Source organism: Mercenaria mercenaria, chromosome 12 (assembly GCF_021730395.1).
Source record: "Mercenaria mercenaria strain notata chromosome 12, MADL_Memer_1, whole genome shotgun sequence".
In the NCBI taxonomy this organism is placed as follows: Eukaryota; Metazoa; Mollusca; class Bivalvia; order Venerida; family Veneridae; genus Mercenaria; species Mercenaria mercenaria.
The window spans coordinates 16787381-16806092 of NC_069372.1; the positions used below are offsets into that span (position 1 = coordinate 16787381).

At 36.7% G+C, this 18712-nt stretch overlaps 1 protein-coding gene across 1 annotated transcript in view; it reads right to left on the reverse strand.

Annotated features, from left to right (window-relative positions):
• Positions 1–18712, reverse strand: part of LOC123533131 (phosphatidylinositol 4-kinase alpha-like) — a 111604-nt gene that overhangs the window by 54784 nt on the left and 38108 nt on the right. The window contains exons 18-25 of the mRNA XM_053519313.1: positions 16649–16885; positions 13080–13213; positions 12464–12546; positions 7811–7881; positions 7206–7330; positions 6329–6410; positions 5723–5806; positions 3672–3881 (exon numbers count right to left, since the gene is read on the reverse strand). Of these exons, the coding sequence (XP_053375288.1) occupies positions 3672–3881; positions 5723–5806; positions 6329–6410; positions 7206–7330; positions 7811–7881; positions 12464–12546; positions 13080–13213; positions 16649–16885 (1026 nt within the window). The remainder of the gene's footprint in view (positions 1–3671; positions 3882–5722; positions 5807–6328; positions 6411–7205; positions 7331–7810; positions 7882–12463; positions 12547–13079; positions 13214–16648; positions 16886–18712) is intronic.

Genomic DNA, 18712 nt, shown 5'->3' on the forward strand with positions numbered 1-18712 from the left:
CTAATCATCTGAATAGTAAGTCTGTCTTTATATACTGTCTACTCACAGAAAATATACCTTTGATAGTTTTGGAGTAAGTGGCCTATCGGTAATTCAAGGGCCATCATCCAGAAGTGCCTGGGCCGATTTGGCTAGTTATCGAACTTGGCCGAGGACTTATTGGCAAACACATTTGTTCAAGTTTGGTGAAGATCGGATAAGGACTGTTCGACTTAGGGCACAGACAAGATTTGTGAAAGAGACATGCACCAAGACCTGTATCACTTGCATCAGTAATTTCGGTAATTCAAGGGCAATAATTCTGAAGTGCCTGGACCGATTTGGCTAGTTATCGAACTTGGCCGAAGACTTGGCAGACACATTTTGTTCAAGTTTGGCGAAGATCAGATGAGAAATGTTGGACTTAAAAGTGTGGACAAGATTTGTGACACACTGACTGACTGACACACAGACAGGAGTAAATCAATATGATTCTCCAACCACAGTGGTGTGGGAGACATAATTATTTTAACTGGTGTTATTTCAATATATACTCGACAGGACTATAGAGTTTAAAATTAAATATCTATCATATTATTTGAGTATTTTTTAAATAATGGATGGCAGTCAGTGCTAGTCAGTGCATGCTCAGTTTTTCTCCTACAAAAAGCACGCTCAGTTTTTCTCCTACAAAAAGAAGCGGCTTCCTTTTAAATTCATGTAACTTAACGTGTGGTGCGTACTTATGTTGCGTTTCAAGTCTTTGACATCACTTTTGTTAAAATAGTGATGTAATTTTGAAAGTAACGGTCGCACACACTTTCAGAAATGGTGACGTCAGATAAGTTTGCAGAAAGTAGTAATAAAATATTGTGTAGATCACGGCCGACTAGCACTGAGCACCATCCATTATTTAAAAATACTCAAATAATATGACAGATATTTAATTTTAAACTCTATAGTCCTGTCGAGTATACATTGAAATAACATCAATTAAAATAATTATTTAATGCATCATTTATTTTCGAAATAATAAAAAAGGTTTGTGATTTTCTGGGACAGCCCTCGATGGATATATAAGATATATAATTTATGTTGGTAGGATCAGTTTTGCTGTGCTTTTTTTTCCTAAGAAAAACAATTAGTAAACTTGCTAATTTTAAATTAATTTTCTATTATTAAAGTATATTACAATACTGTGTTGAAATCAACAGACAATTTTGCATTGAGGTTAGTTAGCCTTCGAATGGTTTGAACAATGAGTAGCTATTAACTGAATGTCATTTGGCATTTTGATGTCACAATGTTCCCTTACTGATCCTGTTTATTGCATATTTTATCAAAGTAAATTTCTTGTTTGTTAAACAAAACAAGAAATCAGATCATGTTAAAATAGAAAAAAATATTAAGAAACAAGAGCTGTCACTAATGGTGACAAATGCCCCTGCAGCACCTTGACCTTTGATCTGGTGACCCCAAAGTCAGTAGGGGTGGTGTACTCAATAAGTACTATCAGCATGTGAAGTTTGAAGGTCCTGAATAAAGTGGTTTGCATGTAAAGTGCCTTCAAGCAAAAAGTTAACGTTGGCCCCTGTGACCTTGACCTTTGACCTGGTGACCCCAAAGTCAGTAGGGTTGGTGTACTTATAAAGTACTATCAGCATGTAAAGTTTGAAGGTCCTGGGTGAAGTGGTTCGCAAAAAAAGTGCCTTCATGCAAAAATTAACGTTGGCCCCTGTGACCTTGACCTTTGACCTGGTGACCCCAAGGTCCGTAGGAGTGGTGTACTCAATAAGTACTATCAGCATGTGAAGTTTGAAGGTCCTGGGTGCAGTGGTTCACGAGTAAAGTGCCTTCATGCAAAAAGTTAACATTGGCCCCTGTGACCTTGACTTTTGACCTGGTGACCCCAAGTCAGTAGGGGTGGTGTACTCTATAAGTTCTATCAGCATGTGAAGTTTGAAGGTCCTGGGTGCAGTGGTTCGCGAGTAAAGTGCCTTCATGCAAAAAGTTAACATTGGCCCCTGTGACCTTGACCTTTGACCTGGTGACCCCAAAGTCAGTAGGGTTGGTGTACTCAATAAGTACTATCAGCATGTGAAGTTTGAAGGTCCTGGGTGCAGTGGTTCGCGAGTAAAGTGCCTTCATGCAAAAAGTTAACGTTGGCCCCTGTGACCTTGACCTTTGACCTGGTGACCCCAAAGTCAATAGGGGTGGTGTACTCAATAAGTACTATCAGCATGTGAAGTTTGAAGGTCCTGGGTGCAGTGGTTCACGAGTAAAGTGCCTTCATGCAAAAAGTTAACATTGTGACTAATGAACGAACTAACTAACGAACGAACGAACGGACGGACAGTTGAAAACTAATATGCCTCCCTTCGGGGGCATAATTAAGTACACATGTACTTCAGCCAATATAACGCATTAAATAACATGATCTTTTTCCCTTTTACATTTCAAGCTAAACGAAGAAAACTGGGTTTAACGTCACACCAACACAATTATAGATTACATAACTTTCCAGCTTTGATGGTGGAAGAAGACCCCAGGTGCCCCTTCGTGCATTATTTCATCACGGGCAGGCACCTGGGTTGAACCATCAACCTTCTGTAAGCCAGCTGGACGGCTTTCTCACAAGAACAATTCAATGCCCCGAGTGAGGCCTCTCAAGCTAAGTGATTCTAATGTGTACCATACTCTTGTGTATCATACTAAAATCCTAATAGATACAAGAGTTCTTACTTGAATTAAAAGGAAATAAACTGAAATTAACTTAAAAGGAAATATGAATTAAAGGATTCTGTGGAAGAAAATATTAACAACTTCCCTGAAAACAAATGAGCCGTGCCATGAGAAAACCAACATAGTGGCTTTGCGACCAGCATGGATCCAGACCAGCCTGCGCATCCGTGCAGTCTGGTCAGGATCCATGCTGTTCGCTTTCAAAGCCTACTGGAATTAGAGAAACTGTTAGCGAACAGCATGGATCCTGACCAGACTGCGCGGATGCGCAGGCTGGTCTGGATCCATGCTGGTCGCAAAGCCACTATGTTGGTTTTCTCATGGCGCGGCTCAAATTAAGATCTCTCTATATGTTTCTTTAAAAATTGAGTAATGTATGACTTCAAGCATGGTGTTAGGATTATTATTACAATTGGAAAAAACAGAAAAATCAAACCTTCCACTTCATAGCATCTTCCTTGCATACATTAAGAGAAAATAGATGTTTTTAAAATTGGAACTAAAGTTACTGTTACAGTAATAGTCACAAAAGCATATACCCACACTCTATTCCAAAGCATGCTACATGTAAAAGAAGTTTAATAATTTGTATACTTCTTGTCGTTTCTCAAATGTGACATGCAAATAAGTCTTTTAAAAGAAAACACAGAATACCAGAATAATGTCAAAATTGTATGACACATGCCCCCTGAACATGCTTGACAGAAAAAAAGTCCACAAGAGGGCTGTTACGCCAGAAAAACAACATTACATGAAAGTCCCTAAATATACGAATGTCCACTTCACGCTGATGATACACACCAAGATTCATTTCAATAGGATGGACACCGTAGGATAAGTAAAGTACACAAGAAAGGGTGACAGACGGATGGACTGATGGACAGACTGTTCTAACACTATACGCCTTGTTTTACAATAACATCAAGTATTTTCAAAAAGAAATCCCTCACCCCAAGTGCAGCTGCACTTCTGTTATATCCAGCATAATTTAGCACACTTTCAGTTGCCAGAGCAAGACCACTATGCTGAAAGAGGCCCTGGGAGGTGTTCTCCATTTCCAGTAAATATTCTGTTAGATGGGAACGTGTTGTCTGAGGTGCCCATTTCATGGCCTCCTGTAGAATTCTTGAGCTCTGTGTAGCAAAGTCTTTGACTGTTCTCTAAAATTTAGAAATATGTACATGAAAAATATACATGTACTATGTTATCACAAATTGTTTTTGTTTGTTACACCCAAAACATTTCTATTAATTCCTAAGGATAAAGCACTTAACATACTGAATTGTAACTGTACAACGTTATGTTACCTCTCTGTAACATACTGACTGGTAACTGTATAAGATCATGTTACCTCTCTGTTAGATACTGACTTGTAACTGTATAAGATCATGTTACCTCTCTGTAAGATACTGACTTGTAACTGCATAAGATCATGTTACCTCTATGTAAGATACTGACTGGTAACTGTATAAGATCATGTTACCTCTCTGTAAGATACTGACTTGTAACTGTATAAGATCATGTTACCTCTCTGTAAGATACTGACTTGTAACTGTATAAGATCATGCTACCTCTATGTAAGATACTGACTTGTAACTGTATAAGATAATGTTACCTCTCTGTAAGATACTGACTGGTAACTGTATAAGATCATGTTACCTCTCTGTAAGATACTGACTTGTAACTGTATAATGTCATGTTACCTCTCTGTAAGATACTGAATTGTAACTGTGAAAGATCATGTTACCTCTCTGAGATACTGAATTGTTAACTGTATAAGGTCATATTTCATCTCTGTAAGATACTGAATTGTAACTGTATATTAAGATCATGATACCTCTCTGTAAGATACAGCCTTGTAACTGTATAAGATCATGTTACTTCTCTGTAAGATACTGAATTGTAACTGTGTAAGATCATGTTACTTCTCTGTAAGATACTGAATTGTAACTGTGTTAGATCATGTTACCTCTCTGAGATACTAAATTGTAACTGTGTAAGATCATGTTACATCTCTGAGATACTGAACTGTAACTGTATAAGGTCATGTTTCATCTCTGTAAGATACTGAATTGTAACTGTGTAAGATCATGTTACCTCTCTGAGATACTAAAATGTAATTGTAAAAGGTCATGTTTCATCTCTGTAAGATACTGAATTGTAACTGTGTAAGATCATGTTACCTCTCTGTAAGATACTGAATTGTAACTGTATAAGGTCATGTTTTATCTCTGTAAGATACTGAATTGTAACTGTATAAGATCATGATACCTCTATGTAAGATACTGACTTGTAACTGTATAAGATCATGTTACTTCTCTGTAAGATACTGAATTGTAACTGTGTAAGATCATGTTACCTCTCTGAGATACTGAATTGTGTAACTGTATAAGGTCATGTTACCTCTCTGAGATACTGAATTGTAACTGTATAATGTTATGTTACCTCTCTTTAAGATACTGAATTGTAACTGTATAATGTTATGTTACCTCTCTGTAAGATACTGAATTGTAACTGTATAATGTAATGTAACCTCCCTGTGAGATACTGAATTGTACCTGTATTAGATCATGATACCTCTCTGACTTGTAACTGTATAAGATCATGTTACTTCTCTGTAAGATACTGAATTGTAACTGTGTAAGATCATGTTACCTCTCTGAGATACTGAATTGTAACTGTATAAGATCATGTTACCTCTCTGATATACCCAATTGTAACTGTATAATGTCATGTTACCTCTCGGTAAGATACTGTATTGTAACTGTATAATATCATGTTACCTCTCTGTAAGATACTGAATTGTACCTGTATAAGATCATGATACCTCTGTAAGATACTGAAATGTAACTGTATAAGATCATGATACCTCTCTGTAAGATACTGACTTGTAACTGTATAAGATCATGTTACCTCTCTGTAAGATACTGACTTGTAACTGTATAAGATCATGTTACCTCTCTGTAAGATACTGACTTGTAACTGTATAAGATCATGTTACCTCTCTGTCAACCATGTTATCCTTCACTCTGAGAACATAATCTGTTCCTGGTACTTGAAAGTCTGGGGCATGTTGATGTGGATCCTTAAAGTGTATGTATGATAAAAGCATTTTAATAATTATATGAACTATGTATGAACTGTCTGATGACAGCATACTTTACTGTTTTATGAACTTCCCCCTATTACCTGCTTACATACAAAAGATTTAGCAAAACTTTTTAAGTTGAAAAGGAGGCATAATTTTGTAAACTGTAAGGAGAAAACACCAAAATGTAAGACAGGGTTATCAAGTCTGCCATGTGAGGTAATCTAATGATGAGAAAAATGTGTGTTGAATCTGAAAATATTTGGTTAAGTAGCTTCTGAGAAACATTCTTATATGAAAAATTTTCACAACATTTCTATGTTGAAAAGGAGACAAAAATTAACAAAATAAAGGTAAGAGTTATATAACTTGCCATCTAATGATGCTTAAGACACATCTGAAGTTTCAAAGCATTTGTCCTAGTCCTGCTCAATCGCAAAACTTACCCAATATTACTAATTTTAAACCTGCATAATTTTGACATTTTAGCATTCTTTCATAGTGAAAGTGTTTACTTACCATTTCGAGAGACTTGGACAGTAACTGCAGTAAATCTAGTATTGTCTTCAGAACATTTCCACTCCAAAGTAAATGTGGAAACCTGAAATACATACCACCAAGTAAGTGTTACTTGTTCCAAACATTTTTTATAATTATTTAACCCTTACCCTGCTAAATTTCTATCATGAACTTGTCCAGCTTTCAATTTGGACAGTACCACTGACTGTTAAAAGGGGTGCTTACCAAAAGATACTGACTGAATGGCAAAGTGCAGATCTTGATCAGACTGCATGGATGTGCAAAGGCAGAATCAACCGTGTCCAGCATGATAAGGGTTAATGAAACACATCAAAACTGAAATACCAATCTTTCTTTTCTTACCTATGAAAAAACTTAACAAAGACATTGGCTACTTTGCTGAAATTTTCCACACTTTTCTCTTGATGTCATATCTTTCCCCAATAATGACTAGAATATAAGGCATTTTGGCCAATTTAAGTGATTACTATCCACACAAGAAGTTTCCATATTCAGGAATCAACACATAAGACATTAAAAGACGAAGAAACACAGACTGCAGATTATCAAAGGTCGTAAGATTTTTATGAGCAGTTAGTAATACTATAGTCAATTTACTGTGAAATCATTAATTTTCATGGGGGACTAATTTTCGTGGATTTCGTGGTTATGTCAATCCATGAAATTAAGTCCCAACGAAAAAACAAAAATTCCCACTATTTTTTGTTCAAAAGTAGAAATCCACGAATTCATATCTCCACGAAATAGCAGTTTGGATCAAAATCACGAAAATTCATGCCCACGAAATTAAACGATTTCACAGTAACTTCATTCAAACTTTCTTCTCATTTAGAAATATTCCTGTGCTTTGACCTACTTGTCTATAAGTCCAGTAAAATATTTGTCACCGACTCTCTTGATACGTCTGTGAACATGGTTGAACTTGACCAGCAAGAACTGTGCATGCATCTCTAGTTCCTGTTCACGCTCATCTGTACGCTCCTAAACAATACCATGGTAACAACACAATTAGTTGTATAAATCAGTTTCACATTTAAACAGACTGGTAGTATGTCATTTCAGAAATACCATATATTCCCTAATTAATGTCCTCCCCTATTAAATAAACTTACAGAAAATATCAAAACGAGTAACTGACCAGCAAAAATGGTTTACATGTTATGCGTGATTAATGTTAGATTTAATCTGCCACAGAGAAGTGTCAATGGTTAAAGCTATCTGCCTCCAGAGTTACGTTAATTTCTACCAGCACTTCAAAAAGCATATAAATCAGTAATTTCATGCATATGTAGCATATATACTTGTGTGTATGCATTTTATTATATTTTTAAAATACTTAAGTTTCATCACACTTGGTATCACATTTTAAAGTCCTACATTACTGGTTTCAAACATTTAACATTGGCACAAAAAAGATCCATGAAATTCAATGTGTAAATTAGATGTATAATATATATTTACCCTTTCTGATGCAACATCAAGGAATTTCTCAAAAGTTTTATCTGCCACTGCTTGTATACAAAACCACATACCTGAAAATATAAGGCTGTACAGTACAGGCAAACAATACAGAAATTATACATTAATTATACACTCAAAAAAAAGCACTACTGTTGATAAACTTTAGCTTTTACCCTGCTAAATTTCTACAAGAGGGTCATGATGACCCTGGATCGCTCACCTGAGTAATATGAGCTACATGTTTCAAATGTCAAACTGATGATAAAATATTAAGAAAGTCAGTAGGTTACATTCATGGTCAATGAAATTCAGTTTTACGATTTGTGTGCAAAACTGTGTATGTCATCAAAATTTCAAGGCTGTATCTTAAAAAACAAGAAAGTAGGTCAGTAGGTCAAGGTCACAGTCAAGTGACATCATATTTCTTGGGGTCATCAGGTAATTATAATTAAACAGTCTTGGAAATAGGATCAGATGATTTTTTAAGTATTTTCCCTATATAACTCACATAATAACTAAGTGACCACAGGGCGGGGCCTCTTCTAAGCCCAGGGGCATAATTTGAATAATTTTGGTAGAGGACTACTAGACAATGCATCATACCAAATATCAAAAGTCTAGGTTGTATGGTTTCAGACAAGAAGATTTTTAAAGAGCTTTTTCCTATATAAGTCTATATAAAACTTGGGACCCCAGGGCAGGGCCTCTTTTCACCCAAGGGGTACAATTTGAACAATTTTGGTTGAGGACCATAAGACAATGCTACAAACCAAATATCAAAGGTCTAAGTGTTGTGGTTTCAGACAAGAAGATTTTTAAACTTTTTTTCCTATATAAGTCTATGTAAAACTTGGGACCCCCGGGGTGGGGCCATATTTGACCCTAGGGGGATAATTTGAAAAATCTTGGTAGAGGACCACTAGATGATGCTACATACAAAATATCAAAGCCCTAAGCCATTTGGTTTTGTACAAGAAGATTTTCAAAGTTTTCCCTATATGTCTATATAAACCATGTGACCCCCGGGGCGGGGCCATATTTGTCCCTTGGGGGATAATATGAACAATCTTGGTAGAGGACCACTAGATGATGCTACATGCCAAATATCAAAGCCCTAGGCCATGTGGTTTTGTCCAATAAGATTTTCCAAGTTTTCCCTATATAAGTCTATATAAACCATGTGACCCCCCGGGGCGGGGCCACATTTGACCCTAGGGGGATAATTTAAACACTTTGGTAGAGGACCACTAGATGATGCTACACACCAGATATCAAAGCCCTAGGCCCTGTGGTTTTGGACAAGAAGATTTTTAAAGTTTTTCCTTTCGGTTGCCATGGCAACCAGAGTTCTGCATGGAATTCAATTCTTTGAATAATTTTGAAAGGGGGCCACCCAAGGATCATTCCTGTGAAGTTTGGTGTAATTCTGCCCAGTGGTTTTCAAGAAGATATTTTTAGAAATTGTCGACGGACAATGCACCATGCACAACAGACATCAAGTGGTCACAATAGCTCACCTTGTCACTTTGTGACAGGTGAGCTAAACAAGAGCTGTCACAGGAGACGGCGTGCTCGACTTTTTCGATGCTGGATAGTGAAACTGGGCACATCTGAGGAAACTAGAGCTGTCACTGGAGTGTTTAATGACTCCAATTGTGGATGAAGATATTGCACAATAGCTTGAGTCTATGTCAAAAATATCAACTTAAAGTAATAAGACAGGAAAAGATAAAATGTATCAAAACACTATATAAGTATATCTCAAGCAAAAAGGGGCATAATTCATTAAATATTGGTGCCAGAGTTATGCAGCTTGTGTCATATAGTGTGGGTGATGATGTTGAACAACTATTTTAAGTTTGAATCAAATCCATTCAGTAATAACAGAGACAGTGTGAAAGTGCATCAAAACTTTAACCTAAAATTCTAAGTAAAAAGGGGGAATAATAAATGAAAAACTGGTGCCAGAGTTATGCACCTTGCATCATATGGTGTGGGTGATGATGTTGAACAACTATTCTAAGTTTGAATCAAATCCATTCAGTAATAACAGAGATAGAGTGAAAGTGCATAAAACTTTAACCTGAAATTCTAAGTAAAAAGGGGAATAATTCATGAAAAATTGTGCCAGAGTTATTCATCTTGTGTCATATGATGTGGGTGATGATGCTTAACAACTATTTTAAGTTTGAATCAAATCCATTCAGTAATAACAGAGGTAGAGTGAAAGTGCACCAAAACTTTAACCTGTAATTCTTAGTAAAAAGGGGGAATAATTCATGAAGAAATGGTGCCAGAGTTATGCACCTTGTGTCATATGATGTGGGTGATGATGTTCAACAACTATTTTAAGTTTGAATCAAATCCATTCAGTAATAATAGAGATAGAGTGAAAGTGCATCAAAACTTTAACCTGAAAATCTAAGTGAAAAGGGGGGATAATTCATGAAATATTGGTGCCAGAGTTATGGCCCTTATGTCAGATGATGTGGATGATGATGAGGAATAAGTATTTTAAGTTTGAATCAAATCCATCTAGTAATTACAGAGATAAGCTGAAAAAAGAGAAAGTGCACCAAAACTTTAACCAAGGTCGGGACACAGAAAGACGCCGACGCCGCGGCGAGTAGGATAGCTCTCCTTATACTTCGTATAGTCGAGCTAAAAACAAGACAGTAGGTCAGTCGGTCAAGGCCACAATCAAGTGACATCATATTACTTGGGGTCATCAGGTAATTATAATTAAACAGTCTTGGAAATAGGATCAGATGATTTTTTAAGTATTTTTCCTATATAACTCACATAATAACTAAGTGACCACAGGGCGGGGCCTCTTTTAACCCCAGGGGCATAATTTGAATATTTTTGGTAGAGGACTACTAGACAATGCATCATACCAAATATCAAAAGCCTAGGTCGTATGGTTTCAGACAAGAAGATTTTTAAAGCTTTTTCCTATATAAGTCTATATAAAACTTGGGACCCCCAGGGCAGGGCGTCTTTTCACCCAAGGGGTACAATTTGAACAATTTTGGTTGAGGACCATAAGACAATGCTACAAACCAAATATCAAAGGTCTAAGTGTTGTGGTTTCAGACAAGAAGATTTTAAAACTTTTTTTCCTATATAAGTCTATGTAAAACTTGGGACCCCCGGGGTGGGACCATATTTGACCCTAGGGGGATAATTTGAAAAATCTTGGTAGAGGACCACTAGATGATGCTACATACAAAATATCAAAGCCCTAAGCCATGTGGTTTTGTACAATAAGATTTTCAAAGTTTTCCCGATATAAGTCTATATAAACCATGTGACCCCCGGGGCAGGGCCATATTTGTCCCTAGGGGGATAATTTGAACAATCTTGGTAGAGGACCACTAGATGATGCTACATGCCAAATATCAAAGCCCTAGGCCATGTGGTTTTGTACAATAAGATTTTCAAAGTTTTCCCGATATAAGTCTATATAAACCATGTGACCCCCGGGGCGGGGCCACATTTGACCCTAGGGGGATAATTTGAATAATCTTGGTAGAGGACCACTAGATGATGCTATAAACCAAATATCAAAGTCCTAGGCCATGTAGTTTTGTACAAGAAGATTTTCAAAGTTTTCCCTATATAAGTCTATATAAACCATGTGACCTCCGGGGCGGGGCCATATTTGACCCTAGGGGGATAATTTGAATAATCTTGGTAGAGGACCACTAGATGATGCTATAAACCAAATATCAAAGTCCTAGGCCAATTGGTTTTGTACAAGAAGATTTTCAAAGTTTTCCCTATATAAGTCTATATAAACCATGTGACACCCGGGGTAGGGCCATATTTGACCCTAGGGGGATAATTTGAATAATTTTGGCAGAGGACCACTAGATGATGCTACACACCAGATATCAAAGCCCTAGGCCATGTAGTTTTGGACAAGAAGATTTTTAAAGTTTTTCTTTTCATTTGCCATGGCAACCAGAGTTCTGCATGGAATTCAATTCTTTGAATAATTTTGAAAGGGGGCCACCCAAGGATCATTCCTGTGAAGTTTGATGTAATTCTGCCCAGTGGTTTTCAAGAAGAAGATTTTTCTAGAAATTGTTGACGGACGACGGACATCAAGCGGTCACAAGAGCTCACCTTGTCACTTCGTGACAGGTGAGCTAAAAATGGACTAGTTCTTCATTCTGTTTGGGCAGTACCACATATTATTCAAAGGGGTGTTCAATGAAAATTTACTTGCCGAGAAGGGAACAGTGCAGACCATGATCAGCCTGCACTTCTTGGTCTACACTGGTCACAAAGGCAAAATCACTTGCTAAAGGTTTATGTCCATGTTAGACGATACCTAACAAATATTTCACAAGACTTCACTACTAAAGTAAGTCAGGCACAGACTGTTGATAAATATGTCACAGGCTCACTGAAAACTTCTATATTTCTGCAAAATCTTTCTGAAACTTGTGGTATTGTCATCACATTATAATCAAGAAACATGTACTCATGGCAATTCTATGGTATAGGATGACCAATGCGTGCCCCTCCAGATACTATTTCAAGCCCCCAGCTGGAACAACTGATCTGACTGGAACAACTATTTGGCTTACTCCCATGAAAGAATTCTTCATTCCAAACAACCTAAGAAAGAGTAATTTTACTCACCAGCTTTGTCTTTGTGTATAACATTGTCCTCTAGGTAACGAAACAGTCCATGGAATGCTCTCGGATCATCAGAGTGTGTCACCCTGAAAATAAATATACCTCACAATATACATACATGTAAGACTGATTTTGTGTCCTTGTAATGGGTTTCTAATTTTGTTTTTGCAATATAAGCTGAATCCAAGTTACCAGAAAACCAACATTCAATAGTAACATGTACAAAACAAAACTGTTCTGGCCAACATCTGGTTAAATACTTGCTCCAAGAGAGCCAGACATTACAAAAGCATCACTAAGCTTCACAGAGCTTATACAGACATCCATAGTAACTGCAATACCCAAGAATAGTTGCTTAACCCTTAGCCTGCTAGCAGCAAGTGATTCTGCCTTTGCGACCAGTGCAGACCAAGATCAGCCTTCACATCCGTGCAGGCTGATCATGGTCTGCTCTGTTTGCCATTCAGTCAATATCTTTTTGGTAAGCACCCCTTTTAATAGTTAATGGTATTGTCCAAAACGAAAGATGGACAAGTTCATTATAGAAATTTAGCAGAGTAAGGGTTAAGAAACAAAACTCAAGGAAATGAAGTACTTTGGTTAGTCTGTACCACCTTACCTTAAAACTTCCAGCCTGAAGACAGACAGTAGATATGTACACTGTGAGAATGTTAGGTTCTTCACATACTGGTCGACGTCAGGGTTATTGCCCAACCAGGAGCATATGTTACTTCTCAGGTCATTCAACTCTGCCTACAATATACATACAACATATTTCAAACACTTCTCAAAGATTTGAGATCCCTGCAAAAATGAATGAAACAATGAAAGCTGTAATTACTATTATTCACATTTAAACCTATACATTTCATGTTTCCAAGACTGACTACATTTCTGCAAATACATTAACGTCTCCGAGACTGAATACATTTCTGCAAATACACTGGCATCTTCAAGACTGACTACATTTCTGCAAATACACAGATGTCTCAAAGACTGACTACATTTCTGCAAATACACAGATGTCTCAAAGACTGACTACATTTCTGCAAATACACAGATGTCTCAAAGACTGACTACATTTCTGCAAATACACAGATGTCTCAAAGACTGACTACATTTCTGCAAATACACTGATGTCTCAAAGATTGACTACACATCCATCAATATGCTAAAGTCTTTAAGACTAACTACACTGGTTTGACCTAATACGTACTTTGAGCTAAGTCAACAGTTTCATACCCTTACTAAATAAAGGACCTAAATATAAAATCAAAACCCATTTGACAATGTGCTGTGCAGCAACTGTGTTTGTTTAGTAGTTGATCAGTACAAACTGTTTGGACATTAGAACAATAATTTAGTTTTTGGTGTAAAAATTTTCTCATAGTTTCAGATTAATTATTTCATCTATCAATATATATATTATCAATTAAGAATATTTTACTGCCTAAACAACTTAAACTTTCAGACAAGAGGGTCATGATGACCGTGAATCGCTCACCTGAGTTATATGAGCCACATGTTTCAAATGGCAAACTGATGCTAAAATATTAGAAAGTAGGTCAGTAGGTCACATTCATGGTCACTGCAAGACAGTTTTAAGATTGGTGTGCAAAACTGTACACGTCATCCAAATTTCAAGGCTGTATCTTAAAAAACAAGAAAGTAGGTCAGTAGGTCAAGGTCACAGTCAAGTGATTCCTAATCGCTTGGATCATCAGGTAATTATAAATAAACAGTCTAGGAAATATGATCTGATAATTTTTGAAGTATTTTTTCCTATTTAACTCATAATTATAACAAGTGACCCCCAGGGTGGGGCCTCTTTTTACCCGAGGGGCATAATTTGAACAAACTTATTAGAGATCCACCAGGCAACGTTGTACACCAAATATCAAATGCCTAGGCCTTGAACTTACAGACCAGAAGATCTTTAATTCTTTTCCTATATAAGTCTATGTTAAACTTGGTACCCCCAGGGCAGGGCTTCTCTTCACCCTAGGAACATAATTTGATCAATTTTGGTATAGAAACACTAGGAAAGGCAACATACTTAATATCAAAAGCCTAGGCCTTGTAGTTTCAGGCAAAAAGATTTTTAAAGTTTTTTCTCCTATATAAGTCTATGTAAAACATGAGCCCCCCAGGGCAGGGCCTCTTTTCACCCCAGGGGCATAATTTGAACAATTTTGGTAGATGACCATAAGGCAATGCTACATACAAAATATCAAAGGCCTAGGTCATGTGGTTTTACACAAGAAGATTTTTTAAGTTTTTCACTATGTAAGTCTATGTAAAACTTGTGAGCCCCGGGGCGGGGCCTCTTTTCATTCCAGGGGCATAATTTGAACAATCTTGATAGAGGACCATAAGATGATGTTACAAGCCAAATATCAAGGCTCTATGCCTTACGGTTTTGGACAAGAATATTTTTAGTATAAGATAGTATATTTTTGGACAAGAATAGTTTTTCCTTTCGGTTGCCATGGCAACCAGAATTCTGCATTGAATTAAATTCTTTGAAACTTTTGAAAGGGGACCACCAAAGGATCATTCCTGTGAAGTTTGGTGTAATTCTGCCCAGTGGTTTTCAAGAAGATGTTTTTTTCTGAAAATGTTGATGGATGGACAGACCACTGACGACAGACGACAGACATTGAGCGGTCACAAAAGCTCACCATGAGCCTTTGGCTCAGGTGAGCTAAAAAGCAAGGTAGTTTCAATTTGAGTATTAACATATGAATGCACAGATACAATGTGATAGCACCACCATGCATTGCTCTAAGGTCTTTAAAAATTCAGAATGTTCCAGATTTATCAAATTTTATATTCCAATCAAGCTCGATATCCATTTCTCAGTGGTTCTCCTAGCTGAAACAAAATTCTGCATGCGAAAAAATCAAGCAAAGTCTCTCTTTTATAATAATACCTTTAACCTGCTAGGATTGGAGCAGGTCATTCTAAGCAAAAGGGGGTGAAAAAGCTGCAAAATAGCATTAAAAATGACTTATTTTATCATGAAAATTCTGGTTTACTTCAGCGTAACTGTTACTATCTTGAGGGTCAAGGTTGAACACAATACTGCTATATTTCATATTAAATAAAGAAAAACTTACAACAGTATTGCATTAAACCTTTGGTTTGTCTGCATTTTGTGGAAACATTTTACCATAACAGGGAAAGCAATCGGCATTGGAAAAATTAATGGCACACAGAACTGGATTGGGTTCACTGTATAATATATTTGTATTCTCATGCTGTCAAACATGAATAAAAATAAAGAACTTGTAACCTGGTGCAGGTTAGTTCAATCTGGATTTTCAAGAAATTAAAAACTTAAATATGGATCACATTAAAAACTCTGGTTTATGAAGGCATTCTTTCAAATTACCCTTCTGGCTGCACCAGAACTAGATTTTTTTGACAAGACAGGAAGTTTCTGGAATAAAAAATTTACATCATATCTGTAAGAGTAAAGTTTATTCAACTACACAAATCAGTATTTATCATCATCATGACAATTGTTTAATTTGCCTGTCAGAAGGACAGAATACTGTAAGATCATTAATATTTGAGGGGGACTAATTTTTGTGGATTTCTTGGTTGAGTCAATCCATAAAATAAAATCTCAACAAACATATAAAATTCCAATTCATTTTATGTCCATGTTTTCATATTCATGTGTTCAGCACTCCAAAAATCCTCTTGATGAGGTTAACCCTTACCCTGCTAAATTTCTGTAATGAACTTGTCCATCTTTCATTTTGGAAAGTACCATTGACTGTTAAAAGGGGTGCATACCAAAAAGATACTGACTGAAAAGCGAATAGTGCAGATCATGATCTGACTGCACAGACATGCAGGCTGATCATGATCTACACTGGTCGCAAAAGCAAAACCAATTGTGTCCAGCATGGTAAGGGTTAACAATAGATGCTAGCTTTATGAAAATCTTCCAAGCCATTAAGAAGATAAGGAGCAGGCAAGATATATGGACCGATGGACAAACAGACAAACATAAGTGACTCCAATATAGCCCACATATACTTTTTATCTGAAGTTATAATAAATATAGTTGCTCCTGAATTTTTATCAAATCACAACACCCTAAAAAGAGCATTAATACAACAATGTTATCAACTAACATATCAGAAGGAATAGCAACAGAAAAAGATGAGAACATACCAGTGAGACAGTATCATTCTTTAATGCCACATTGAACAACAGCTCCGATCTTAGATGACCTTCAGAGATAAGAAGCGGGGATGAGATGGCAATCTCACAAACACCCTCGTACCACTCATGCGGCCACAAACCCGTGTCATCGGCAAACCTAAACACGACACAGTACTGCCAGAAATCCCTGAATAACTTCTGTAATCTCTGTTTGGGATCAATAATGGTCGTCATCCTTCTCATCAACTGTAAAATATTTACAATACTACCATATATTCCCTTATAAATGCTCCATGGAGAATGTTTAAGTCCCCCCGCACACACACCTTTTTTGAGAGGGGAGCAGGGGAGGTGTTTGGGTTCCCCCCCCCCTTTCTTTTAGTAAAAGATGCTCAAAAACTTCAATAACAACTAAATCAGCCAAGGAGATGACAACATAACATTCAAAATGTTAACAATATACATACAAGAGGGCCATGATGGCCCTATATTGCTCACCTGTTATTATTGCACTTGAGGACAAGAAGGTCCTCAGAAAAAATATCTAAATCCAAAGGACAGGAACAACAAAGGGAAGAAATTTAACCAAAAAGAAGAAAAAAATTCTAACAAGGTATAGATATGTCAAAAAACACCTAAAAATTGGAGGTACCATCCATGTTGTACCACAGAAAAGTGGTCTCGGTTTTTCCCTATGGCCAATAATAAACAAGAGGGCCAAGATGGCCCTAGCTCGCTCACCTGAGAAACACACCAAAAAACAACATATTAAACAGTGTAAACATGTTTGACCTAGTGATTTCATGGAAAAATATATTCTGACCAATTATCATTAAAATTGGAGCAAAATATTGAGTATAAATAAGTATTTTCTTTGATTTGATCTAGTGACCTAGTTTTTGACCCCAGATGACCTATATTCAAACTTGACCTAGATTTCATCAAGGCTATCATTCTGACCAAATTTCATGAAGATCAGTTGAAAAATACAGCCTCTATCGCATACACAAAGTTTTTCTTTGATTTGACCTAGTGACCTGCTTTTTGATCTTAGATGACCCATATTCAAACTTGACCTAGATTTCATCAAGATAATCATTCTGGCTTAATTTCAGGAAGATCAGTTGGAAAATATAGCCTCTATCGCATAATTATACAAGCTTTTCCTTTGACTTGACCTAGTGACTTACTCTTTGACCCCAGAAGCCCCATATTCGAAACTGACCTAGATTTTATCAAGGCAATCATTCTGACCAAATTTCATGAAGACCAATTGAAAAATACAGCCTTTATCACATACACAAGGTTTTTCTTTGATTTGACCTAAGGACCTAGTTTTTGACCCAAGACTACCCATATTGGAATGTGACCTAGATTTCATCAAGGCAACCACTCAAACAAAATTTCATGAAGATAAGTTGAAAATTTTTTTGCCTTTATTGCATACACAAGGTTTTTCTTTGATTTGACCTAGTGACCTAGTTTTTGACCCGAGATGAACCATTTTAGAACTCGGCCTAGATTTCATCAAGGTTATCATTCTCACCAATATTCATGAAGATCAATTGAAAAATACAGCCTCTATCGCATACACAAGGTTTTTCACTGATTTGACCTAGTGACCTAGTTTTTGATCCGAGAAGACCCATTTTCAAATTTGGCCTAGATTTCATCAAGGCAATCATTCTGACCAATATTCATGAAGATCAATTGAAAAATACAGCCTCTATCGCATACACAAGGTTTTTCTTTGATTTGACCTAGTGACCTAGTTTTTGATCCGAGATGACCCATTTTCGAACTCGGTCTAGATTTCATCAAGGCAATCATTCTGACCAATATTCATGAAGATCAATTGAAAAATACAGCCTCTATCGCATACACAAGGTTTTTCTTTGATTTGACCTAGTGACCTAGTTTTTGACCCGAGATGACCCATTTTCGAACTCGGTCTAGATTTCATCAAGGCAATCATTCTGACCAATATTCATGAAGATCAATTGAAAAATACAGCCTCTATCGCATACACAAGGTTTTTCTTTGATTTGACCTAGTGACCTAGTTTTTGACCCG